This window comes from Poecilia reticulata, linkage group LG1 (genome assembly GCF_000633615.1).
Source record: "Poecilia reticulata strain Guanapo linkage group LG1, Guppy_female_1.0+MT, whole genome shotgun sequence".
Classification (NCBI taxonomy): Eukaryota; Metazoa; Chordata; class Actinopteri; order Cyprinodontiformes; family Poeciliidae; genus Poecilia; species Poecilia reticulata.
This window is the reverse complement of record NC_024331.1, coordinates 12,209,906-12,237,677: the sequence shown is the minus strand read 5'-3', so window position 1 is coordinate 12,237,677 and position 27,772 is coordinate 12,209,906. Positions and strand designations below refer to the sequence as shown.

General features: G+C 40.9%; 1 protein-coding gene across 1 annotated transcript; it reads left to right on the top strand.

Annotated features, from left to right (window-relative positions):
• Positions 1–420: 420 nt before the first annotated feature.
• Positions 421–27,750, top strand: aspscr1 (ASPSCR1 tether for SLC2A4, UBX domain containing). The gene is made up of 17 exons (XM_017306989.1): positions 421–1,998; positions 2,230–2,285; positions 3,526–3,640; positions 6,219–6,319; positions 8,183–8,246; positions 8,333–8,406; positions 9,518–10,007; positions 10,730–10,789; positions 11,797–11,936; positions 12,692–12,773; positions 14,540–14,606; positions 14,900–14,962; positions 17,290–17,342; positions 21,963–22,014; positions 22,121–22,190; positions 22,921–23,108; positions 27,509–27,750. Exons 1-17 carry the CDS (start codon positions 1,909–1,911, stop codon positions 27,517–27,519), a joined length of 1,776 nt encoding a protein of 591 aa, XP_017162478.1. The 5' UTR covers positions 421–1,908; the 3' UTR covers positions 27,520–27,750.
• Positions 27,751–27,772: the final 22 nt, after the last annotated feature.

Here is a 27,772-nt window from a genome sequence, read left to right as displayed (position 1 = left end):
TCACACTCTGCTTTGTGTTGGACTAAAATCCCAGTAAAGCATAGTAGGGATGTTGGCTGTAGCGTAGCAAAAATGTTGAACATTTAAAAAAGGGACACATATTAATACAAGACACTTCATATGAATATTAGACTGGCTCTGCTTTTCCAGGATTCGGAAAAGGAAAAGAACAGTGAAAATCCTAAACTGCTCACACAATTAAAAAGGTGTTTAGTTGAAAGAACGGTGCTGATCATTATCACCTTAGGAGCTTATCAGAACAAACATCATGTGTTTCTAAACACCCAGATCAGGTATGGAAAAATCACAGCACCCTCTCCATCCAGTGAATTTTAAAGATTCTGTCCTGCTGTGTGAGGAAAGTCGCAAGTTGTTGGTTGTTTACTCAGATGGTGACAGTTTTCTACTGAGGTCTCTTTCTCTTTTTTCTCCTTTCTTGTTGGCTTTGTGTCTGAATATAGACCGAGTTGTCAGTCAGTCTGTCAGTCAGTCGGTTGTTGGGCCTTCACACCTCTCCGTCTGCCTGCRCCWCGTGTCCCGTTGTCTTTTCGCTCTGACTCCAGCTTTGATCTGGTTTGATCCTCGCTGACAGAAAAKAGCCGTGATTCTCTGGTATCAGCCCAGGTCATCTGTCAGACGTCTCCCAGTGCTTACATGAAGTCATCTGAGAAACACATTTGCTGTGTTGCGGTCGGGCCTCTGACAGGATCAGTCTTCTTTTCCTTGAAAGGCCGCTGCAAATAATTTCAAATCTCTTTTTTCATATTCCTTTTAAATGTCCTAAAATGAGAAAAAGGAGCKTTACACTGTGAAAGCTCTAATGCCTTGCCRATGGATGGGTTTGGGTTTTATTAAAACAGTAAGATACACTTCAGCACCCTCTCATCAGTGGCATGGCTCTGACTGTTGTTGGCATTTTAAAGAGTATTTTGACATTATAAATCTGCAAGAGRAGGGTTACAGCTTGCAGAAATAAACAAACATTTGTTAAATACCCATTTGTCTTGATGTCAATGTGAAATATGTTAGACCATTTATACAGAAGATCTCAGCTTCAAAATAAGAGAAATAAAAACCTTATAAAGTTTGATGTGCCTTTTTGTTCAGCTCTTGTGAGATAACACAGGCATGCAAATTGTGATCGGTAGTAAGAATTTTATTTATGCACAGCTCAATTCTACTAGGTGACTCATAAAGGAAATGAATTGCCTTGGACTTTATTTACCGTTTCAGAGTAAAGGGTGCTGAATTCAAATGCATGTAAAAATATTCAGGTTTTTGTAAAACAAAATTGAAAGCCATGTGTTCTTTTCCTACCACTTTCTTGCCCAACTATCACCTTAAAAATTCACAAATTAGTTTAAGTTTGAAGATGTAATGCAACAAAATGTGACAGGGTACGTATATATGTACTTCAGCAATGACACTGTAAGCTGTAGTCCTCTATTACCGCCTGTCTTCTAAGTCTTTTTTGTCTTCATCATCAACTTAGCACAATAACAAGCAATCTCAATTTCTGCTATTTTACACAACAATGGAATTGTTGAAGCTTTTTATTCTGTCTATGCTCCTAAAGTGCTCTTCTGCTGCCTCTATAAATTTAACGATTTGCAGTATTTCAACATTTGTTAGTGTTTTTGCCTTCAGAATAAACTGTGAGCATGTTCTTGTTGTCTTCCTGTCATGAATCTCAGATTAATATTTTTCAAAATGTATTTGCTCTATCGGAAGCGAAACAAAAAAGAGAAAAGAAAAAAAATATTCTGAGAATACAATTTTTGCTGTGAATCAAGGTTTTCCCGGCTTGAAACGTGATTTTGTCCTTTTAATTTTATTTTCTTTTTTGCGCTGTCTGTACCGAGGACAATAAAGTTGATTCAAACAAACACCGTGACGTCACTGCAAACAATGGCAGCCAGCGGTTCAGCTGTAACGGTTCTGACTCCAAACGGGAGAAGACAAACAATTAAAGTGGCTCCAAACACACCTTTGTTACAGGTAAACCCGTGTACGAGGAGCACGCGGTGCTCTCAGGCACGCGGAGCTTTTTATTTCTATTCATGCCTGAAAACACGAGAGCGAACAGTTCTCCAGCTAGCATGCTAGGCTAACACCTGTTAGCCAGTGACAGATCAGTTTTTAGCCTTCGGGCGAATTAAGTCAGCGTAACACTGTTCGTATCTGACTTATTTTGATCTGTTACAATCCTGCTATGTTTCTCGTTCGCAGGTATTGGAAGATGTTTGCAAAAAACATGGATTTGACCCCAATGATCACGGTTTAAAGTGAGTGTGACAATATATGTCTTCCTTTCTGATTGTCTATCTGAATTGAAAGCTATGAAGRTAGCAGCATTATAAAAATCTGATGAGAGAGTCATTTCTAAAAGAAAAAAAAAAGCCAGACTTTCTTCGTCTAAAAACAAATCGTGATGAATCATTTATAGCCTGTGTAAATGTTTTAGGTAGCAGGAGTCTTCCAGAAATTCACATCTTCACTTCGCAATATCTGTTCATTTTCCTTGCAAACAAATTGCTTTTAGAGTAAAGATTTTCCAGTTTAAAGCGGGATTCCTTATTTACACTCAAGTGTTGAATCTGTTATCATCTAAACTCTTGTCACATTCCCAARAAACAAAACACAAACAAACAAAAAAAAAATCTTACTTGCTCACAAATATCCACTCCATTTATTAGTCATTTGCTCCAAATAAGGCAGTGATGTCACAGTCACACCATGTTGTCTTAATGTTTGGACCTGCTACGAAGCAATTACAACTTTGATTTGAGAAATCGCAAAGTGAATTTGTGGGGACAAAAGGACAGACCTGAGGGTCCGTTGAGTGAGTGAGTGAGTGAGTGAGTACTCTTAATCTGCACTGAGTAGAAGATTGAGCATGAGAAAAAGGATTCAAACAGGTGGAGGGAAGATTTGTGGGAGAGCCATCTAGGACAGAAACAGCTGTTAGGAAGAGGAAAGCTTATTGGTTTTTCTTCTTCTTTTTGTTTTATGGCGGTTGGCAAACAACTTATAGGTTCATTACCGCCACCTTCCAGACTGGAGTATAGATTAGATGTCCGACCGCTATGAGCTTATTGGTTAGAAAGCAGGAATTATTTGAATGCGATAACAGTTTTGAGGGAAAGCGGTACAAAATACTGAAAATAAGCAATCTTGCCCTCTGTAAGCGCTCTAAAATTTTGAGTAAATATTTCCAATATACAAATGTTTAGTTCAACTGTATCCAAAAAATTAACCTTGTTATCTGTGACTTTGTATTTTTGTGTTTTTATGATGTGAAGCACTTTGAAGTGCCTTGTTGCTGAAAGGTGCAATACAAATGAAATTTGATTTCATTTGATGCTTTTGGAAGACTTCTGATGTCTTTGTTTGCAAAATGTTGCCAGGCTTGGATGTTCTTCTTTGTGCATAAAAGTAAGCTTTATGATCCTCTGAACCTTTTTGTAATTAGTGTATTGTAAGTCATTTTTACAGGTCTTATTTCTGTTGTGAACTTGCTGACAGGTTTCAGAGGACCGTTCTTGACCTGACGCTGCCGTGGAGGTTTGCCAACCTTCCCAACAATGCCAAACTGGAAATGGTGACAAGTACAAGGAAACAAAGTGGAGCTGACAGCCAGGTTAGTTCATGTAACTATTAAAAAAATGTGTGTGAAAGAATAGGAAAATAGTGTTAAAATCTGGTCATCACCAGAAACATTAAGACATTGAACATGTCATTTATTGGTAAGTTTTCATGTCTGCCTTTACCTGTGAGATTTTAGCTCCACAGGTAAGGCATTACCGAATTATCCCTTTGGGAATGTTGTAATTTGTTAATTTAGATTCTTTAAAGCAGGGGTGTCCAAAGTGGGTCCTSGAGGGCCRGCATCCTGCATGTTTTAGTTCTCTCCCTGGTTTAGCGCACCTGGATCAAATGATGACTCCTTAGAAGGTCTAAGAGGAACACTGACATGCTGAAAAGGTTGTTACTACAACCAGGGAGAGAACTAAAACGTGCAGGATGCCGGCCCTCGAGGACCCACTTTGGACACCCCTGCTTTAAAGAGTTATTGAAGATGGCTGTTGGCAGGCAGGAAAGATCACCTGCAGCGGTCTGTACTGTACTGAATCTGAAGAAGCCTCAGAAATTCAGAAATTAATTGAGAAATTCACTTAAATTAATATACCATAGGTATTTTTAAATCACTAATCCATGAATATTTTTTACATTATTCTAAATCCATGTGTGCAAAAGCTCATTTATTGGGTGCGTCTAGATAATTTCTTTTGAATAAATCAGCAACTCGTCACAATTACGATGTTGTCAAAGTTGGTTCAAAAGCAGTTTGTCATCCAGAAAGAATTACATCAAGGCAAACGGGTGGAAATTTTTTTTTAAGCGCAATTAKATCCTTTAATAAATTTGAAGTATTACAACATTATCCACTACTATTAATAATAGCAAGTACTAGATTATGACCTTTTTATTCTTCAATAGCAGTGGCTTCATTGCATTCAGAGTTGTTAGCAGATTTATTTATTTTTTTTCCAAAYCTCAAATACTAATCATATGGCTGGCATTTTYTTTATCAATGCTCTTCCACATGTTTCAAAATTTGTGGCTGTAAAAAGTCTATTGGATGAAAAGATTTTAGTTTTAGTAATATTGGYGTTTATGSTCTCTAGTGTACGCAACGAAAGAGTGTATTAGATAAATAGTTTTGCATGCAGTTGTTTGTAAGCTGYTTGATGAAGTAAGGGACCACCTGGATTTAACTAAGCAAACGGCCTGAACTGGAAAGTGATGCTGCATTTAAATATGTTGCAGCTGTTAACCAGTTAATTAACTAACTGATGTAGTCACTGGCTTCCTGTTGTTTAATGAACTACCGCTTGGATTTGAAAGAGTGAGAGAATAAATCTATCTGTCCGTTCGTTCGTCCAGACCGATGTTCGTCCAACTAAAGAAGTCAAGTTTATTTGTGTGGCACATTTCAGCAATGAAGCAGGTTAAAGGGCCTTTACATGATAAAACTATAATACAGTAACCAATCGTGAAACAAGGAACAAACATTACATTTTGTCAAATGGCATCATCGTTGTCCATCATGTGTTGATCTCTCTGTCTGACCATCYATCCAACCATTCATCCGTTTCACAATCTAGAACATTCGTCATCTGTGTGTCCGCTCATTTATATCATTTATAAAATGATAGTGAAATTCTGTGTTTATTCTTCCAAAATATACAGAAAGCCCTGGAAATCGGAGTCTGGAAAGTTAAACGTTTGATTATGAGCATTTAACTGGCAACCCTGTATTACTTGCTGATAAAAGCATTTGTACTTTATCTCTTACATTAGTGGCTCACATTGGTGTGCGAGTTTCATCGTCAGTTTTAGGTTTTGGTAACTTCATATTCTCTGTTTGCTCTCACTTGTCTCCAAAACAAAAACAAACCAAAAAAAAAACACACTTTACTTTTCTCTGACATCACAGCTTGATGATCTGATCCATAAACTCATTGCCATGTTTGATCTGCTGCTCTGTTCGTCAGACGGATGGTTGATTTGTTGATCCCTCACAGATTTTTATATATGTTCACATGACCACTCACCTCAGGCAGGCGTGTGCGTGCGTGCGTGCGTGTGTGTGGTGTTGACAGCTAAGTCTCTCTTTTCATCTCTCCCGGTGAGCCGCCGTTTAGCGCTCTCCCTGTTCTGGACAACGGCACCGTCGAGTAAACATAAACAACCCGTAGTGTGACTCAGAGACTGAGAACATTAGACTCACACTGTTGCTGGGTGTGTTACTCATTTTCACGCTGATGTAGGCCCACATGTGCGACCAAAACAAGTCGGATTATCAAAGAGTTTATTCCTCTGAGAAAATGGCTCCAGATCAAAGAGCCAATAACTTTTCCTTAGATTTAATCAATGTGAGATTCTTGAGGTTCAGTAATGTAGAACATTATTTTTAGCTTCTCTAATGTGAAGAAAGACAAAGGAACAAACTTCAAAGTGCTTTATATTGCCCGTTTTACCCTGAAAGTAGTGTTCTGGTATTTTATTTGTTTTTTTCATTTTGAAGTTTATTATGGATGAACTGATGCTGAACATTTACGGGCGCTTGTTACTTCTGCATCATGTTTGTTTTAGTTGGAACGCGTGTGCTCTCTGATGCAGCTTGTGTGTTCTTGTGGCTCGCTGCGCATCAGGTGCGGATCGCGCTCCAGATGGAGGACGGCTCTCGGCTCCAGGGTTCCTTCTCCTCCGGACAGAGCCTGTGGGAAGTGATCGCGCATTTCCCTGTGATCAGGTACGTGTTGAACGTGCAAGAATATCGGGTCGAGACCGAACAGATTCCCTTCTTCAGTTGCAATTTGTTGCCAGATTTAGGGTTATAAACTCAGACGATGATTAACTTTTAAAACTACAGCAGTTATGGATGAATCAAAGAGAGCTTATTTCAAATTTGAACATATTTTGGTAATTAGATCAGAAGTAACTATTTTAAAGGAGTATTAAATGTTACATTGTAAAAGTTGATGAGCTAAAATTAATTACATTTATTTACTTTTTTTTTTTTTTAAACATGTCCTAAATTATTGTATCAGTTGCGAGGAGAAGCCCAGTAGATTTACTTTCACTAGAGAAGCATTACAGCTTAAAATGAATTCCTTACTCAAAACATATGTTGGAGCTGAAACCATTAATTTAATTAATCTTTAACTGGAGTATTCAAACTCAAACGAAGGCCATTTGCTGAAACAACAACACACTCAGAGCAGTGAAACTGTTCAAAGATTATATACAAGACAAAAAAACCATTGTCTGTAAATGTGCTCCACCCAGAACTCCTCCAGTGGCAGCGTTTTATCCTCACCTGGTTCAAAGTATGTAACAATCTCACATTAAACACATTTCTCTAATTAATTAAAAATGTAGTCATTAGATCAGTCTTACATTGTATTGATGCTGAGTCAAACAGAAAAGGCTCACATGTTGTCAATAGAAGTTCGTTTTTTTTTTGTTGTTGTTTTTTTTACTACAACTGATCAAGCATACGCTGGAGGAATGTTGTTATGATATTTAAGGCAATGAAATGCTTGTTTTCCTTTGTTTATTTGCATTTTGTCATAGATTTCTAATATTGTATAAGATAATCTTATGGTAAATAAAAAAATCTACAGAATGTGCCAATTTTTATTTTTTACCTGGTTACTTAATTAATAGTCAAAAACAATCGATTAAATAATTGTTAGCTGCAGCCCTAATGCATATTAGTCTCATCATGAAGCTGTTAGAGAACTGATGCAACAAAAGGTAGCATTTAGTTCAACGATGAGCGTTGCGTGTCGTCTTCTTTCTGTTCATAGGAAGTAGACGGTTTGTCCCAAATGTGCAAAAACGTCGTTCTCTGACATTACCATAAACACAAAAAAACTAAAACACATGATGGAAAAACACTAGAGCAACAGATGAAATTACATTAACATGTTATCTGTAACAAAAAATATAGATGCTAAAATAAAAAAATCTAAACAATTTTTCAATAAATAAATGACGAAGAGGTTAAAGGCGATGCTGCTGCACAAAATGAACATACCCTTTATGGGTTCGGCAGATTTCGGCTCGCCGTTGCATGAAATATGGACACGGGCCAAACCGACATCCTCCGTCGAAGCCTTTTTTTCCCCACACATCCTCTCTCACCTCTCTCACACTCATGCAGCTGTTATCCAGTAGTTCCAGCTGTGCGGTGCCAGGTGCTCCTGCAGTCCACCGGCCTTCGTCTCGGCTCTATTGAATTACGTCACTGCATATCCTGATTCTCTGCCAGCAGAGTTATGCTTCTGAGAAATGTGTATTGGTTCCACATCGACGGGGGGGAAACAAAAATGTAGGGAATGACGAGAGACGGAAGGGCCGGCTTTGATTTTCAGGAATTTAGGGGAACAATAGTAAAATGTTTAGTTGGTTTCTGCACGACATTGTAAGCACATGGTTTACACATGCAGCGTGCCGCTGCATACCATGAGGTTTTATTGGTGCACTCCTCTTAAACAGGGGAATAACAATAAAAAGAAATGCGTCTTATTTTTTGTTGTCACAGTGAAAGTAAGCTATTACCATTTACCTTTGGTTTTAATCTCGGTTTTACTCTCACTTCCCTGGATAGTGACAGAGTGTCGGAGCAGACCGAGTCCGGAGCCACTCCTGCATGTGTTTACATGAGAGACGAGGTATGAAGCCTTCCTTTAACTCTCCCTTTCTCAAGAGATGAAAGTGAGCTCTATGGAAACACAGCTGCTTGTCCGTGTGTGTGCAGGTGAGTGGAGAGGAAGCGTTAAAGAAAACCACTCTAAAGTCTCTGGGTCTTACAGGTGGAAGCGCCATTGTCAGGTAGGCCGAAAACATCAACCCCTTATCACGCTGGAATATCGAAACATATTTTTTTGTTCAAATTTTTTTAATTTTTTTATTTCCACTCTTTCTTTGAGCAAAAGACAACTAGCTGATCTGTAGCCTGAATCTGAAGTAATGTCCAAAATTCTCTTCAGTTTAAATAGCTAACCACAGATTGGGATTGTTGTTCCAGCCTATGGTATTTGCAAAAATGTATTTTTTGGCCTTCAACTGCACTTTTTCTGTTGGAGTATTAAGGTTTAATGTTAAAAAAAACAACTAACTCCTAGACACACTTGTTGTTGAAATTCATCCCATTTAAACACCAAACATTTTTGTATGAGACATAAAAATAATGACTCGCCAATCAGAACTTAGTGGTTCATTTTTGTCTTTGATAAATGCTTTGACCTTAAATTCTACAATCCAAGTAGATGAGCAGAGTATATTTTTTCTAGGCTTTCTGCTGTGTGATCAGTTATTTTTATTAGAAGAAAAGCCAGTGTTAAAACAATGTTTTACTATTTTGAAATAAAAACAAAATCATTAATGAGGCTCCATTTTTTGTGATTAGCACGTTTAGCATGACAAAAACAACAGCTTCCTGATGTACATATTCTAGAGTATCTAGAGCCTTCACTAAACTTTACCTGAAGATTGTCAGTTTTTTTTTTAAATTAAACATTTAGCATAACAGAAAGGTATAAACTAATAAAAAATGGTAAGCACAGCATTGCTGCTTTACAGCTAACCTTCCTATTCCCTGCCAAAGTCCTGTTCTCTCTCACTTTTTTGCAACATGAATAAATCACCAGGTTGTCTCAACATAATGTCAACAATACAAGTGACCAAATGGATCTGAAATATGTTAAACAAAAGCTAACAATTGGAGAAGTTGCACTGCTTCCTCGAATTATGGTCTAAAAACAAAAGCTGTAATAGGTCAGTGGAAAGTGTCCGGATTTGGTCACTGGTAAATTTTTCTGGTGCCTCTCTAGTGATCGGTAGACATTTGTGGCGTGTTTACATTTGGTGTTGTTTTCTCTTTCACTTTAATTAACAAGAACTCACAAGTTTTGAGATGTGACTTTAACACTTCCTGTTTCAGGTTTCTACACAAAAAGAATCAAGCAGCAGGAGAGGAAGATGAACCTGTTGCAGCGCCAAGCACACCTGTTGCAATGGAAGCCGCTCCCAGCGAATCGCCTCAGCCCGACCCCGCGCCGTCGATTCTAGAGGCGTCAGCTGAAGTTGTGCCAACCAGTGAATCGGATCCACACGAGCCATCGGAAACCCCAGCTGTGGCAGCTCCAAGCTCCGTTGCTGAAGACGTTCCTAAGCCTCAGGATGTGGTTCGACCCAAAGTCCCGAGAGCAGTGGAGGACGGAGAGGAAGCCGGACCGTCAGGGTTGAACTCTCTCCTGGCCGCCTCTGCACCAGCAGCTCCTTTCATTCCTTTCTCTGGCGGCGGTCAGCGCCTCGGGGGTCTGGCCGGAGAGATCGGCCACTCGCTGACTTCGTCCTCGTCTCTGGCGGCTCTAACCCCGACCGTGCAGTCGCCCAAAGCCAAGAAGGCCAAATCAAACCACAGCACTAAAGTGAGCCCCAGCAACACGCCACAAGCGTTTCGTATTTAATTAATACACATCAGAGTTGAGGGGAACAGCTTTAAAAACTGGCTGTCATGGAGCATCAGTAGATGTTGAAAATCTCTTTTGCGCAAACGCATTAGAGCGAGTTTCACCTCCGCCCTGATCAACAGTTTGTTTGAAGTAGAATGAGGAAACGCCATTGATGAGCCAGAAACAGATTTAACAGTTTTAAAAAGATCAGAAACTCCACATTCATGGTGTGCCGCGTTAAGGTGCGATGTACAGTAAAGGTGAGTATTGTGGCTTGTAGCGATAACGACATCGATGCTCCGGTATTGTTGCCGGTTTTGTTGCTCCAGTTTGGGTAAAAAAAGTCTGGTTTTGTGACTTGAAATGTGAAGGCACATTTCAAGAAGTCTTGAAATGTGACATTAAATAAATCTATAAAGTGGATTTCATTTGTGATTGAATTACATGAAAGAATGAAAGCAGATTTTCACAGAACTATACAAGTCTTCAGTAAAAGCTAAATAATTTATTTGTCAAACTGGAGCCATAGAGTTGATTAAAGATCTCCTAGCGCTTCGTTTGTGATATTTTTGGAGGTGTCAGAACTTATAAATAATGTAAAATTAACAAATTTGATGTCATGATGTTTAAAATCATCTTGAAATGATTTTCACGAGACTTCTTGGCTTTACTGACGAGCTTAACTTTTGTCTCGTCAGTGCAAAGCAACTGTCAAATCGGCAGACCGGGATCTGGATAACACAGAGGAGTTTCTAGAGGTAAACTTTTAACTTCTGTTTTTGAGTTATATTCTCTTTATTTACATATAGAGTATTCTCCTGCATCTTCTGATTCATTACATTTTCAACAGTGTTAAACCTTTTCCCATTCTGTAATGTTACAACCACAAACTTTAAAAGCATCTTTTGGAGGTAGATGATCACAAAATAACACATAAATGTGAAATAAAATAAAAAAATAGGGTGACTCTCTCTTTTTTTATTTTACAAGTAAATACATTCAAGGTGTGTAATGCATTTGTAGTTAATGCTTTCAAAGAGCAACTTTTTCCTGAGGTTGCAGCATCAACTCCTCAGTTTTCTCTCTACCAGCTTTGCCCATGTTTTTCTGCTGAATGGCTCAAGCTCAGTCAGATTGAATGGATAACATCTGTGAATTTTACTTGTGACAAATTCCCTAATCCATTCAAATGTCTGAATTTTGACTGAAATAAGAGGGCAGAGACAATGTAGTCACTGCATGATGTTACCATCGTTTCGTTGTGGAAACGGTTCTCAGAGTGGGCCAAAAGACTTGGCCGATAACGACATCGGCCAAATCTTTGACATTGGCCAAATCCGGAGTGGGCCAAAAGATTTGGCCCAAAATGTGACATTTTATCCGGCTTTTATGCCACTGATGATGGGATGTAAATCGTTCACACACAAGTCTCGTTGCAGTTGTCTTTAATATGTTATAAGAACAACCACAGAAGAAAAAAAGAGCATTAAGACCTGCTGTGTGAGAAAGATTAAACAATACACAGTTATATTTAGGTTTGTCAGAGTGGGATCAACTCAAATGCCTGCCGTACTGCTCTAATTTTTACCTGTTAAAGAAAAATCTGAAAATCTTCTCCACGGTGCAGTTTTGCGCCTCTTTGTGTTGGTTGAAGTTTGTGGCTGTTTGTAGCAAAATGTGGGGAAAGTTCAGTGGGTGTGGACGCTCCTTCAGGGTCGCTGGCGTTACGGCGTCGTCACACGTTGTCGTTTCTCTCTTTGACCAGCCGGTGGACAGGGAGCCTCTCATCTACCACATGGACTCTGCGTCCCGTCGAACCGCGGACCACCCCGATCTGCCCGACGAGTTCTTCGAGGTGACCGTGGATGACGTGCGTAAGCGCTTCGCCCAGCTGAAGAGCGAGAGGTGAGTGGAAGGAAACAACACTGTTGGCTAGTTTAATAAAAAAAACGCGTTGCCGCAGAAACCCATCTGAATCTGACTTCTGGTCCTGTACTCTTTGAAGCAGATAATTAAGTCGGTTTTGCATGTGGTCCTGTGGTGTTTTGCCAATATGTAACTATTAATTGTCGAATACCACAGCAGTGATGCGAGGCCACAGGCAGGAAGAATGCCGGGCATCTCTGCGTGTGTTTAGAAGGTTTTTTATTTTATTTTTTTTCCATCCCGCCTAATATGAGTTTGAAGTTCTTATTTATTTATGAGCACTTCCTCAAAACAGATGGGACCGAGTTTACTCTGCCGTCTCTGGATGCGGCCACGGCGGACCGCAGCTGTGGAGACGTTGTGTGTGTTTGCAAACATGGTTCCTTTTATATCACGCCCCACACACACTACAAAGGCCCCATGAACGCAGTGTACTGGCAGCAATTAGTAAACTCTGTTCTGTGTTGCCCGGTCAGTCAGCGGACCAAACGCGATCAGGTTGAAGCCTCGCCGAGCGCAGACCTTTAATCTGCACCAACATGCTGCCTCGCTGCGACGCCGCTACCATGTCGATGACTGCAATTACCGAAGCCGGAGTTGAGCCGACCACGGCAATTTGTCTCTGCCTCCGACAAGCACAACACGCATGCATGGCCACACACGCGCTCATCTGTTTCTCCGCAGCGTGCTTCTTATCTGAACCCGTGTGTTTGTCTCTGTTCCCTGTTTTCTAGGAAGTTATTAGAGGAGGCTCCGCTCCTCACTAAGGCTTTGAGAGAAGCTCAGATGAAGGAGAAGATGGAGCGCTATCCCAAAGTGAGCGACGTCCAAACGTTCCTCTGGTCTGCATGGCTTTGCCAAAGTATTCGAACCCTTGAACTCCTTACAACAAACTGACATCTGTTTTATTTGAATGTTTTGTTAACATACCAGCATGGGGTAGTGCGTAAGTGTGAGGTGACAGGAAAATCAGACAGGATTTTTAGGTTTTCTTACCACTACAAATCTAATAGACTGACAAATTTGTTCATTCTTCTTTACGCTGGACGTTTTCACTCCTGATAGTCCAGTGGACTTGGTTCGATTGGGGACCAAAATTGCAACATTTGTTACATTTTCAGCTGATGGGGTTCGCTTTCACACTGTGTCAAACAATTCAAACCCCTTGAGCAAGAACTACTGAAGTAAAACAACACGAAGACCTCGGAAGAAGACATGAACCTCCTTCTTCACAAAATTCAAACAAAAATAAACTAGGGTCAGATTTTAGCGGTTGTGGGATTTCTCTTCTGTGTTTCTAAGCCATTTCTTCTGCTAACACTAGACTCTAGCGTTGTTTTAATTTGTATTTACCCAGAATGCCCTGCGCTTTCTGCAGAATGCCCTGCGAATGTCCGCTTTCTTCTTTTGGAGTGGCCTCGGTCTGTTTGGCATTCAAAACCGAATCAAGACCTGCGTTTTTAGGTGGGCCAGAGTTCGCTTTTTTGGTTTGCATCAGAGTTTGATTGTGCATCAACACCTCCCTAAACAAACCAGACTTTCTAGACAAACGGATTAGAGATGGAAAAAAGCGGACTAAAAACAGCTGGTGGGCAGTATAAATCCAGCTGGTCTGTGAAAGCCTCAGGCTGGACACAGCACCTCGAAGACCAAGATGACAACCAACAGATCAGGGAGAAAGTTGTGGAGAAGTTTTAAAGCAGGATTAAATGATAAAATAATATTTGAAGCTGTACACATCTCACCACCACCCTACCAAGATGCGACAAGCTGGTTAAGGAGAGCATTGATCAGCTGATCAGCCAAGAGGACTACGGTAACGCTGAGATGAATATACCTGGGCTTTTTGGAAGAGTGAAAAAGCCGTTGCAGAAAGAAAGTTGAGTCCTTTTTAAAGTTTGCAGGGAGCGCAGCAAACACGTTGAAGAAGGAAGATCGAAACCAAAACTAAAAAACATTATTTGTAGTAAAACTAACAACCTGTTGTAAAGAGGCTCTGCAGATGCAACTTAAGGATTTTATTTCAAACAACCGAATCGTGAAGAAATATTTTGAAACAGTCTCTTTCCCCAACATATTCGTCTTCCTTTCATCAGTTTCTTCCATGTAAGCACTTTCCATACACGTTGTTTGAACGCCTCAACATTGTGCTGGAATCCATACCATTTCCTTATATGATCAGTCCCAGTGTAAGACCTCCTCTTGGAAATAATCTCCAACACACCCGGAGGCCTCTGTACGATCAGACACTACCCCTTCTTTTTAAAGAAAGGGGAAACGATCCATACTCTAAAGTCGCGCTCTCAAAACATTTGCTCCTGTAATTGAAGCAAAAGGTTCCACAAAGTTTTGGCTCATGGATTCTGAATACCGACGTGAGCTGCACTTTTACTTGTACAGACCGTTTCATTCGACCTCACCATTACGCACTGTCCTGTGTTGGCATAAAATCTCCTCAAAACACACTAAATTTAGTTTGCAACCTGGCAAAACATCAAAGTTTCAAGTGGCGTCAATACTTCTACAATGAGTCAATCACGTGTTCTTAAAATTCAGAGTGTGTACATCCTGTGCGTCTCCAGGTGGTCCTGAGGATCCAGTTTCCAGACAGACATGTTCTCCAGGGCTTCTTCAGGCCCCTTGAGACAGGTGCGTGTTGTGTTTGTGCTCATTTCACCTGACTAGCCACAGGTATGGCTGCGGTGCGACGTTTACTCGTGGCTCTGTAAACACATTCACGACTGCAGCCGCAGCACAGCGATATAGACGGAAAGAATGAGACAGGTCTGTAATTCCAGGGATTATGAGCAACAGCCATCTGACAGCCAGTATAGGGGGAAAAAAACAAGTCGAAGGAAAATTCCTTCTGAAACATCAATTACAGTCCACAAACTGAGTGATGGAGGTATAGCTTTTTTTTGTTTTGTTTTGTTTTTGTCCAGTCGGTGCAGTGAGACACTTCCTGAGAAGTCACTTGGAGGATCCTGAGATTAGTTTCTACTTATGTAAGTGGCATTTAATTTCCTTTTAGTTATTCCATGTATCCAAACTCACCCTTTAAGACGTCAATCCACCTTTCTGCTGTTGTTTAAACTTTTAAAATCACCTTCGAGTACTAACAGACGACACCCTGTTTCTAGTTTATTTATGTAAAAATGAACAAATACCAATGGCCAAAACTATTTGCTTGATGGTCGGGTTGGGCCAACATAAAGTTTTCTTCATCTACTTATGGAAAAACCCTGTAAATTCTAGACTCTAACAGGTAAAAAATAGTGCACAAAAATCCATGTAGGATGGCGAAGTCCTAGCGCAAAAAATTTGCTTGACAGGTGGACGGAGCCTGGTGCTGCAAGGTTGGAGACCTTGTCCTGTTAGGCGATGGGGCCTGGATAATACCCGTGTTAAACGGACAGCGGAGTGAAATGCCTTGCTGCTGAAATGTGCTATACAAATAAAATTTGATTGACTGATTAATTGATTACTGTAGTCTTCATAAGTAGATTAGCTCTGCTCTACTTCTATCAGTCACACGTCCCCAAATATTTGCACCTGACTCACATGTGGTTACAGCAAATAACAGAACGGATCTGGAAGATGTTAAACACGAGCTAAAGACAGGAGAAGTTACACTGCTTACTCAAATACCAGTTAAAAGAACTAAAGCAGTAAAATCTTAATTAAAACAATATGTTGGGTCGGGCTGGGGCCTATAATTAATGGTAATTAATTAGTCAATTTGGGTTAAATTTTGATCAAGCCTGGTCTAGACTCTAGTTAGCAGCATGCATACATTGCAAATAATACATAGTTATAATACAATGCAGCTAAAAAAAATTTTTTTATCCATCTCCAAAGAGGTTTTGTCAAAATGAAGTTTCCAGGTAATTACTTGCAAGTCTTAAGTCAGGACATGATGATTTTATAATTATTGTTTGCCAAAATTAGCGTGACACATTGAAAGCAGCTGAACACACTTGCACACAAAAAAACTAATTAACAGATTAAATATCTTCTGACTTTTTAATAGCTTTTCTTTCAAATGGTGCTTTTCTAAATTCCTGCAACAGTCAGCTGTGCTATAATGCTAGCTTGAGCACAAACAAGAACAGCTGTTTTTATATCCTCCACTATTACTCATTCAGCAGCCTTGCTTATAATAAAATGTGACGCTTTCACGGTTTAAATGTTAAGTTGCTACATCTTAACTTATGCTTATTGTTTGTTTTAAATAGTTTTTTTCTATTGTCTTGTTGTATTTAAAGCAGTTCAGTGATTAAAATTTCACATTCTAAGGTTTGTGTTGAAGCAGAGCAGTGCAGCTCGTGGCAACAACGTGTCTCTCAGGCTTAAAACCACAAAGAATCTGAGGAAATATAAAAGCTCATTGTTTCAGTTTTCAACCCATAATTTCCACAGCAGTCTAACCTTATCTACGACTCGTCTGCAACGTTTTTTAGTACGTTGAGTCTTGGCTGCATTCAGAAGCTGTGCACCCAGTGTGTGTGTCTGCCTGGCCTCGCCGCATGCCGCCTCTGAGGGTGTTGGAACAAGGGAGAGGAAATTAAAGAAATGCCATTCACAACAAAAGTCGCCCGTCTGAGTCTTGATGTATTATACTTGATGCTTTAAATCTTTTGATATACTTGCTATTTTGTTGAAAGCAGTTATTCGTCTTTCTTACGAGTTTTCACAAAAGTTCAGAGTATCAACAGCTATGTTCGTCTGGGGTACAGCGCCTTGCAAAAGTATTCATACTCCTATTTTTTCCACATTTTGACACGTTACGACCTCATACTTCAGTGTTTGTTATTCAAATCGCATGTTACGCAGAAGAAGAAAAAATTATCTTTACTTTTTAGGGTTTTATTTTTAGTAAGAATCTGCCAGCCTTGGTATTTTGTGTTTACAGCCCCGCAGAGTCAAAACTTTGTTTAAAAAAAAAAAAAAAAAAAAATTTTCACTACGACTTCAAATATTTTGGGGTTTGTTTGCACATTTAAACACTGAATGTTACCAAGTCAAATTTGCAAAACCACAAAGATGTTTTTTGTCATATTGTCAGCTTTATGTTGTTAAACAATTTAAAACCATTTATCATTGTTCTTCCTCTTCACAATTACACACCACTTTGTGTTGGTTGCATAAAAATGCATTGAATGCACTATTGACAAAGTGTGAATAAGTTTAAGGAGTGAGAACTCGTGCAGGGTGCTGTAAGAACAAATCCACCCGTGATTCGAGCTTTATATTTAAAGTTAGGTTTAAATAACTGCTGATTTGGTCATGAGTTCAGTTATCAGTTTCACATTTCCTCCTCTCTCCTTTTCAGTCATCACCCCTCCAAAAACGATCCTGAAAGATCCTTCAGCTACTCTGGTGGAGGTAAGGTCATTCACCTTCACTCTGATGCTGGTAAAACGACTGATTTACCTCAAAGTTAAACTCCAACAAAACAACAAATAAAACTTTTTTTTCTCCCCCCTCTCTCTCTCTTAGCACACACTATAAAATGTTTCGGCTGGCTCTTCAAAGCTCCTCTGCATTCTTGCCCCCTCCATCCCTTTTTGTTCACTTCCACTCATACTTGCCCCCCCACCACCACCACCACCCTTCTCTCCACTGTCCTTGACCCCAGCTGGGCTTGATTTTTCCCAGACTGGCACATGGGGTTAATACAGGCCTCTCTTTGATCTTATACACACACACACACATGTGCGCGCGCAAACACACACATACACGGAGCAGTAGGCAGCCATGATGCTTTGTTGCCTTTGAGTATAGATGGAAACGGTGTCAGAGTTATAAAGTAGTTACTTCAGCTCCTCCTCTTGATTTTAAATATATTAGATGGAATTACGTACGTATTTGACACCTAAAAAAGCAGCAAATCAAAGGGGGCGGGGGGAGTTCTTTGAAGTTTATCTTGTTGTGATGATGATGAAGATTCAGCCCTCAGTGGGGCTGGTTACGAACGATAACAATCCTTCAGGAAAAAAAACCCAAAAAAAAACCTTAAAAGCCCACTTTGAAATGTCTTTGTTGAGGCTCTACCGTGTCGGGATCTGTCTCAGTCAAATCAGACGCTGCGATGTTCGGCAGCCGTCTTTGTTCTCCGTCTCCCGAGTCGTTACCCACAACTCGTCCCCCCCGGCCCCCCGCCTTCCTGCACCCCAACTTCAACGGTTTCTTTCCGTTTAGCCTCCAGCACTCAGAGGGTCCCTCTCTCGCTCTTCCTCTCTCTGTCTGGCCTTCACCCACATGTCTCTATCCATTAGGGACTTAAAAGCGTTAAAGTGCGCAAAAACAAAATCTTTAATCTCCGCGCACACTCAGGCACGTACCGTCTGTCTCCGTTTCTGAGTCTATACATCAATCTTTGACTCGCAGAAGGAATCTTTAATCTTTCTCTGTCATGTCACACAGACATCCGTGCACATGTGCCTCACACACACACACACACACACACACACACACACACTAACGTGCACTTTAATCACTTTGTGTCATGTCAGGAAAGGAATGTCTCCCCAACCCAGAGGCCCTTTGATAGCAGGCGTCCCCTCCCTCACCCGTCTGCCCCTCGCTCTTCCGTCGGGATCCGTTCCGCCTCCTCCTTCGCCCTGTGTTTTTCACTCAATCCCCTTCTGTCCGTTCCTCTCACACACCCACAGGTCTCCTCTCATCGGCCCGTCTCTTCCGGAGCGCGGCTTTGTAGGGGACAGGATTGCAGGAATGCTCGTTGTTCTGCTGTAACGCATTGCTTCCTGCTCACAGGGCTCTGATGACAGCAATTAGGCCAGCGTGTCCCATTTTAGCAACCTGCCACACAAAAGACGAAGAGAGGACTATGCACGTGTGAACCGACGTGACCCCGGCAGCCACCTGCCCCGTGTCGCTGCAGAGTAGCTCCGTGACAGAGCTGAAACAATTAATTGTGATTAAATAATCGCCAACTACTTTAGTAATCGACTAATCGTTAAGTGGAGAGCGCGTACTCAAAAACATGCTGCTTCTGAAAGACAAACTCAGAGCAGTAACTAATCCAAAACTGTACAAAAAGTATATACGTTTTGCATTTAAGATAAAAAAAAAATAGGGGTGCTGTTGTGGTGGTGCAGGGGCAAAGCACAACCCATGCATAGAGGCCTTGGTCCTTGTGACGGTGGTCGCAGGTTCGATTCCCAGCCTGGAGACATTTGCCGCATGTCTTCCCCCTTTCTCATTGCCCTCTTTCCCATCAAACCACTTTCAAATAAAGGCCACTAGAGCCAACAAAACCTTTAAAAGTAGATAAAAACAAAAACTTGTCTGTATGTTCGAACCAGAATTCAAGTGGGCAGAAAATAATCTATTAAACACCTTTTGCTGTCCATTTATTAATCTGTTAGTTCTAAAAATAATCACCAGATCATCTCTACATTTTCTGATGCTAAGTCAATCAAAAAGGGCAGATTTTTTTCCAGATGTTGATGTTGGAAGTATTTTTGCTACAAATGATCAAGTGTTCAATCAAGGAATGCAAAGTTATTCAAATTAGGCAATAAAATGTTTATTTCCTTATTTGAAAAAGAAATTTACATGTTCATCTTGTAATGCATTTCTAATATTGTATATAAAGCTGCATAAGTTGTTAAATGAAATCTGCAGAACGGGACCATTTTTTATCTGATTCATCGTCAGAATAATTGATAATAATAATAATTATCTGCAGCCCTAAGATGAATAGTCTCTGATATTGCTGCTGTAAGATAGAGACTTATATACGTCCTCATTGTTGTTGTGATTGGTGATGGCGTCTTGTCATGCAGGTCGTTTTACTGTATCTATTTGATGCGGAAGCTCAGCTGTCATCAATTCACTGCGATTGCCTGCTTGTTGTATAAAGTTTGATCTGACGAAACGACTGACGTGAAATGGGGAGGTAAAAGAGATGAAAACCCAACAGGTGGAGCAGTTCCTGCCGTCGGCACCATTTCACAGAGAGTATCTCTCCATCAGGATCATCTTTCCACCATCTTTCCTGCAGACGCTCTAAGGATTACTAAAGGTGTTTTCACACCTGTTGGTCCGATAAACTCGGTTCTAATGGGGACCAAAATGCAACATTTCCAGCTGATGCATTTCGCTTTTATTTACACTGCACTAGGGCTGTAGTGATACAATAATCTCACGATACGATACAATACACGATATTCTGCTCACAATACGATATATATTGCAATATTGAGCAAACGATACAATTCAATACACTTTTGTGATTTTTCTGAAAGATTGCAGTAGGGACAGAGTGATTTTGGTGACATTTTGTGACTGTTATAGAGTTGGATTGAATTAATTTAACTGAAAACTGATTAAAAGCACCAACTGCACAATACTTGGCTCTGGTTGGACACAGACTTAAAATTGACAGCTGGACAAAATGAATCAAAGAAGTGGTGAGAAAACATGTTTCTTTTAATTGAAACAGCACAAACTGTAGCTTACATGCATTTGTAAAGTAAATAAAGTGCACCAAGTACCCTGCTCTGTGAATAGTTTGATACCTTTTTAACCTTGACACTTAACATCTGAAGGAATCACTCTAAGCCTGATGAACTAATCACTCTCCCAGCGAAGCAAGCAGTGAGTGAGCAAGGTGACACATGGATGTTATGATACTTGCGGATGAATATCGATTTTTTTCTAGGAAAGAAAATATCTACATATATCGCAAAATCGATATTATTACACATAATAATATCGTGCACACACTGCACTGTGTCAAACAGACCGAACTAATTAAAAAACCTGTTCGCTCCTTCCCCGCACCAAGAATCCGCGAAGGAAATGACATGAAAACCTCAGAAGAAGACGCCGAGCACAACTTCCTCCTTCATGAAATGTAAATCGGAACGGATTGACATCAGGTTTTAGTGGTTGTAGAGTTTCTATTTTGTCATTGGCAAAACACCACAAAACATTTCCCTCACCAACGTTAGACTGTCGTGTCTGTTTTGGTTATATTTACCCAGAATGCCCTGTGTCTCCGGTCCACTTGAATCCATGTATGCATTTGAACCGCAGTAGAATTCACTAAATAATGAGATTAATTAAAATGGAAAATTTACATTTAGGCATATTAATCATGGAAACCTCCGGTCTGCCGTCTCTTCCTCTTGCCATATATTCTTTATTGGTTCAGGCCTGTTTCCTGGTCAGCCAGTCAGAGATGCCATGGTTATGAAGCAATTTAGCTAAATATTGTTTGAAATGGTCATATTTGTTTGCTTTTTTGCGTTTTCAAGTGTTTAGAGCCAAGAAAGAGACTAAATAAATCTCATCTTGTAGTTCTTGATGTTCTGGAGGAGTGAATTATGACCGACTTTGTTTCAGTATTCTTGTTTTTACATCAAGATTATTGAAATGTTTCAGCCAGTTCTGTGGTTTCAATGTTTCTGCTTAATTGCGATGTCTAAGACAAAAGATAACCTTCCCGTCCCAATTTTATCCAGTTGTTTTCATTTTACAAAAACGGCAGTTCTCTCCTCCACAACAACCATTTTGTGTGTTTCTCGTGTGAAGAAGACATTTTCTTTAACTGTTTTTCGCTTCTGTCCTATTAGAGTGACAGACGTGCTCCCCGCCTGCCCACCCGTCTGTGTTTTTCACCTCAAAATTACACGGTTGATGATATATCTTCCTGCCACTGGTCCATTATAACCATTAGGACCATCTACGGTGGAGGAATGTGAAGCTTCAGGGGTGAAAGTGTTTTCGCTAACCATTTGATTGGTGCTCATTTTGTGGTCCGCTTCAAAGAACGGTGGTTCCTGGTTCATATCCCCCCCGAGCCATGAATCATCCCAAGAAACGAGCTTAATTTCTGCCTCTGATTTGCCAGGAACGTTTCGTTTGCTTGTAGCAGGAGGCAGCAGCAGTTCGGTCTGTTTGTAGAAATTGACGAGAATGCCAAACATTTTTAAAGCTTCTGTTTACCCGTCTGCTCTCTGCGTCTGTCTTCAGGCCGACTTGTTTCCTGGTGCTTTGGTGTACTTCGGCTCTGACGTCAAAGCAGGTTTTTGCTTCTTTTTTTCCCCCTTTTACTCACATTTTATGCCAGCTTCAAATAAATACTTGTGTTTTTGCAGAGGTCTTTTATACAACCCAGTTTTTCTCCACAGAGTTTTACATAAAGAGAGATCTGCTTGAGACGTCCGTTTCAGCCCTGCAAGCCAATGAGTCCATTGCGAGGTACGTGGAATCTCTTTGAGGTTTTGGTTATATGACAGGTGCCCCTATTCGCCTTCATTTCCTCCACACACACACCATACCCCAGTACTTCTAAAGATAGAGCCTTAAAAGTGACCCTCAGCTGCTGGAACAATGTTGGCACTTAACCTCGTCTTAGCTGCCCAGCCTGAACAGAGTGCATCCTTAATAAGTCTGAATTTTTGATACATGAATTTAAGACTTTTAAGGCCTTAAAATGTCTTAGGTTCACTGGAAAATATGACTTAATTACGTTAATCGCTGGTCTTAAATTTAGTTGAGTTTAAGTACGTATATTCCATGTAAGTTCTTTTTCTCGTCGGACTTTACTGTCAGGCAAAAAAACTTTGCACTCAGACATCTTCATTATGTTCCTTGACTTGATACGTTTGAGGCTACCGCTAACTAGCTGCTAATGAACCCTTGCTAGCTAGCTAGCATGTTTTGCATCTTTCATTGATAAGAATGGTCTTCGTCTTTGCCTCTGGCTCACCTTTGTTGCTAACCTGCTATGCACATTCTGCGCAAAAAGCTCGGTACTACTACTATATAAAATATCAAATTTTCCGTTGTGATACAAGTCTTAAATTTTATTCATTATCTTAAAAAGCAGAAACCCTAAAGGAAAACAATCCAGCTCTGATCAGACACAAACATGCCTCAGTCAACACTTCCCCTCTGAGGTTTTTTGCCTCTTGTTTCCTCACTGCAGCTGCCTGCTCCGGTCCCCAGAGAACTCACCCAGCTCAGAACCTGTCGAGGAGCCGCCGCCGCCCGCAGAAGCGATGGACACTGACCCAAAGTCGGCGCGGGAAGAGCCAGAAGCGTCTACACAAGCACATGACACTAAGCCGGCCAGAGCTGAGCCGGGCAAGGTGCCCAAGTGGTTCAAACTGCCAGGTGAGGAGGGGATGTATGGCCACTGGAGCAAACAGTGGGTATGCACTACATGCAGCGCACATGGGTGCTGTGCTCAAGGGGGCGCCAAAATGGTGGTGCAAAAATTATTTCTTGTTGGCGTTTTCTGTATTTAACAACTTTGTGCATGATGTAACCAACATCAGAGGGACTTCAGTTATTATTTTTAGACATCCCTCTGCTCCTTCAACCCCAGTCTGAGTTATTCTCGAGCTTTGCGTTGAGCGTGCAAGCCAATCAGGCGCTGCGGCTTTTATACTTGACACATGACGCTACTGATTTTGGCGCGCGATTTTTATTTATTTAAAAAATGTTTTTACCATTTGAATCGTGTTGTCACCTGAGCTAAAGATGGAGAGTCTGAAACAAAAGCTCTCAGGGCACAAAACATAAAAACAGTTGAAAGTGATTGAAAGACAGCTGGTAAATTATGTCGTTGCATTAAGAGGATGCTTGTAAATATACATTTTGTTGTGCAGACATTCATCATTTGTTGAGTAAAATGGTGAGTCATAAAACCAATAAATTATAGAACTTGACTGTGATAAACCTGAGTTTAAATACCGTCACTCAGTCTGACACGTGAGCGGTGGTTTGATGCATCTACTTCTTATCAGAAGCGCGCGCGCCTCCTTTCATTCAAACTGGACACAGGCTGACCTGTATGGATATTTACTTACTATGAGGAATTATGATCCTTTGGAGAACTCTAGGTAAGAGTTTAAAACCCGCCGCGTTAGCTCTGGTTGCGCAGCTCAATGTGAACCACAGGAATAACTCATAGCGAATTCAGAGGTGCGTTGTGGAGTGGTGAGAATGATTTATCTTTGTGAACGAACAATTATATGCGGTGTCTACATCTCAACACGCTGCTCAGCGTGTGGCTCTGTGTCTGTCTTCCCTGTAAAGTTTATGTCTGTGGTCCTGGTTCGCCGGAGCGTTTGTGGATAACGAGCAGCGCTAACCTCATCATGCAGGTTCAGCCTGGTGAGGAGCTTTCGCGCTCTCGCAATCACGCATCACGCTGATTTTATATTATTTTATTATTATTTTTAGTATTATTTTTCCGGTTAAACGGTGCATCAAACCATATCAAATGCGTTGTCTACTTAAGAGTTAATGCGTCTGGCCGCACGGAGATCTGAGAAACTCGTCCCATAAACTCAACCAACCAGAATTGTTTCTGTGACGCTTATTAAAAACTCAACAGACACAAAATGGAAGAGCTACTAAAGCCACATTAGCAGCATTGAATTAAATCTCCCGTTTGTTGCGCATCTCTGCGTAGTGCAGCAGATTACAGGGCCGGTCCAAGGCTGTATGAGGCCTTGAGCAGAATTTGATTTAGGGGCCCCTTTTGTTGCTAAAAACATCAGCACCTCTAACAGCTTCTGTGTTAGATTTAGTGAAATATGGCAGAAGGGAGTAGTTTAATTGGCCAGCCTAAAAAGCAATAAGTTATAATCGCAGTGTACTAAATTGTATTTGTAAATTCAAAGATTAAACTCACAGCATCAGATTGTTGCTATGGTAACAAAGCAATCTAACTATGAATATTGTTCTTTGAAGTTTTACAAAGTAAACTTACCAGCTCCTTAAAATCTTGTATTTAAATATTAAACAATTTAAAATCTTTTAATTTATTTATGCTTAAATAATTGAATAAAATTTAACAGCATTGATAATCTCAATAAACAAGTGTTACATTTATGTATCTGTGGTCTGTTTTAAAATATTAGCGTTTATGGGGCCCCTGAAGCCCTTGGGGGCCTGATGGAGCCGCTGACTTAATTTGGATTAAACAGAAGTGCAAATTTGTTGTTTTTAGACTAATTGTGGGTTTAAATAGCATTTCACTGGAGATGCTTTCCCGTAACATATAATTACGCAGTAATACTTTAATATTTTCTGTCAATTTAATATCTTTTAATGCAAAAACACGGTAGACCGCCTTGACGCCCCGACCACCGGACTTAGCAAGTTTTCTGGGGGAAACCCTGGTTTGACTGCTGTATTTTAAACCTACTTAACATGAAGTTCACATCATTCAGCTGAGAGGATGGAGAAAAAGAAGAGAAGAAGAAGAGAGAGAGAATCACAGACAGGGGAAGGCAGCAGGTTGGTCTGATGTTAGGCAGTAGAGAGGGAACAGCCACTTAGTCGAAACTGAAACTGTTGACTTTAACATTAAATACACCTTTCTCAACAGGTGAGGGTGCACTTTTTCCGTCTATAATCAGACATTTAAGCGACTTGAAACCATTCCTCCCTTCCTGACACCTCCAGACTCTGGCCCTCATCCGGCCCGGTTCTGGGGGGCAGCCCCCCCCCCCCAACCCCTCCCTATAGCTCCGCCCCTGGCACCGTCGCTTTGTGCAGCACACCGTTACGTTTTGATGCTCTGCAGGAGCGCGTCTCTGAAGCCCAGGAAAAGTTTCTTTACCGACTCGTATGAAGCACATTATGATAAATTATTGTGGCCTTACCTTGGTTTGCAATGTTCGGGCTAAATAAGCAATATTTATTATTATTTTCAAATCGTCACATAAAGATCGGCGGTAAGACGAAGGTGAGCGTGGAGTGAGTGAGGACAGAGGTTTTGAGCTTTACTTTGATCGTTAAATGTTTTTACTGTTGCGTTTTACCTCATTAAATGAAACGTATCATTATAATCACTTTCTACTTCATTTTTCTTCAATGCTCGCCGACGCTCCATGATGACACAATCCTCATTTAAACAGGGCCGTCTGCACCGCTGCCGCTCCTGCAATCAGTTGTGTTCAACACGCCCTCTTACCCCGCTTGCGGTTTTATTCTTCGTACAATTTGCCGCTCATTTTGAATCTTTGTAGATCAGGCCCTAAGTGTTTAAAATGTTCCATTGCTGCTGAATTGAGCGTACAAAACTTCATTAAAAAGGAGCGAAAACACCATTAGACACTAAACACGGAAATAAAAGCCCACTGAGATCAATTACGTCCCTTTGTCTTGTTGCTGTGAAAGAAGTTTTTATCACTGCAGTTTTGCGTCATTAAGCTCCTAACAAACTGAGAACAGCATTCAACAGATTGCTGCTTCTAAGGAACCGAACGGCTGATGACTCACATAATCGGGATGGATGTTTGGACCAAGCAGTTGGTTCAGGACGGTCGTCCACATCCCTTCCTGAATGCCACCACACACACACACACACACACACACACACACACGCACACACACACACACACACGTGCACGCATGGAGTGCCCAGGCAGAGAGCCTCTCCTCTGATGTCGTGTCGTAGGGTTTCTGCTGGTCACCATGCTGGTGTTTTCCTTCAGGGTACTCGCTCCGTTTGCGGCCCCTCCCCCGTGTTGTTTGTGTTTTTGTGAGTTTTATTTCTGGCTGATCTCCGTGTGTGTCCTCGCTGAACCCAGCTGTGGCTGTTTTCTCTTTCATGAAGAAAGTTAAAAGAAAAAGACAGATGGGAGGGCGCTCGATGAGGATTATAGATTCCATGTGTGGACCGGTGCACGGAAACGCGCTCGCTCTAAACTCTGCTCGGTGTGTGTGTGTGCGCGCGCATGTGTGTCGCGCCGTTTGTCCGTTTCTGAGGGGATCAGCAGTGACGCGTCAGGAGAGCATCCAGGAGGAACGAACCCTCAACTCACTTTGTGTTCACACACTGTTTTATTCGTGGTTTTTCTCTTGTCCTTCATCTCCATGACGAGCGTTTTTCCAGTGCGGAGCTCCTGCACTTCCCACAAATGTCTGGAAATGAACAGTTTTCCAGCTTTGGATTGGTATCCATCTGTCTAGCCATCCTTCTATCAGTTTAGCCATCATCCTTTCTTTCTTTCTCTCTTGGTTCCTTCCTCCCATTTCTTCACAGTTGGACATTTTTGCGGGCTGCACATTTAACGCACATTTAACACAATTTTGCAATTGCAGCATTTCCATTTAAAAAAGAGGCTCAGTTAAAATCGCCTGTGAGTGAGAGACTTGAAGAAAATGATACGTAGCTTTCAGTATTTTGTACAAACATCCAGACAGGTCGGGGGTGAAGTTATGGAGATGTTTCCAGGTGGATGGGGTTATAAAACCACATCCCAAGGATGCATGTCTGATGGTGTTCAATCCACAATCAGACATTAGGAAGTCATGACCTTAAAATCAATCTGAATACAAAAACGAACGCCACAATTTTCAGATTACTAAAAAAAAATAGCATGTATATCCTTCCTCCCGACTATTAAACACTTCTTCTTTGTGTTGCTGTCTCATAAAATCCCCCACAACCACAGCGTACATTGAACAATGTGAAAAAAGCTCCAGAGTGTTTAAATGCTTATCATTCCTAAGCTTCCTGTGGCGTATTTAACTGTTTCCTGTTTGCTACCCAGGTAAGAAATGAGGGCGTGTGCTACGCATTGAAGGAGTCGGAGCCGCATCCAGACCTCTGCTGTGCTTCCACTGAGGTCCTGATCCACCAGAACCAGAACCTGCTGCCTTTACAGACGGAGATGAATAGCTGAACTGATGAATTTGAAGGCGATTGCTGTGTTTCATTCCAGTTTGTTCCTGGGATAACGAGAGAAACGTGCTGGGAATGGGGAAGATGATTGAATAAAGAGCCTTGTACTAATATGGTTTGTCTTTTATTCTCC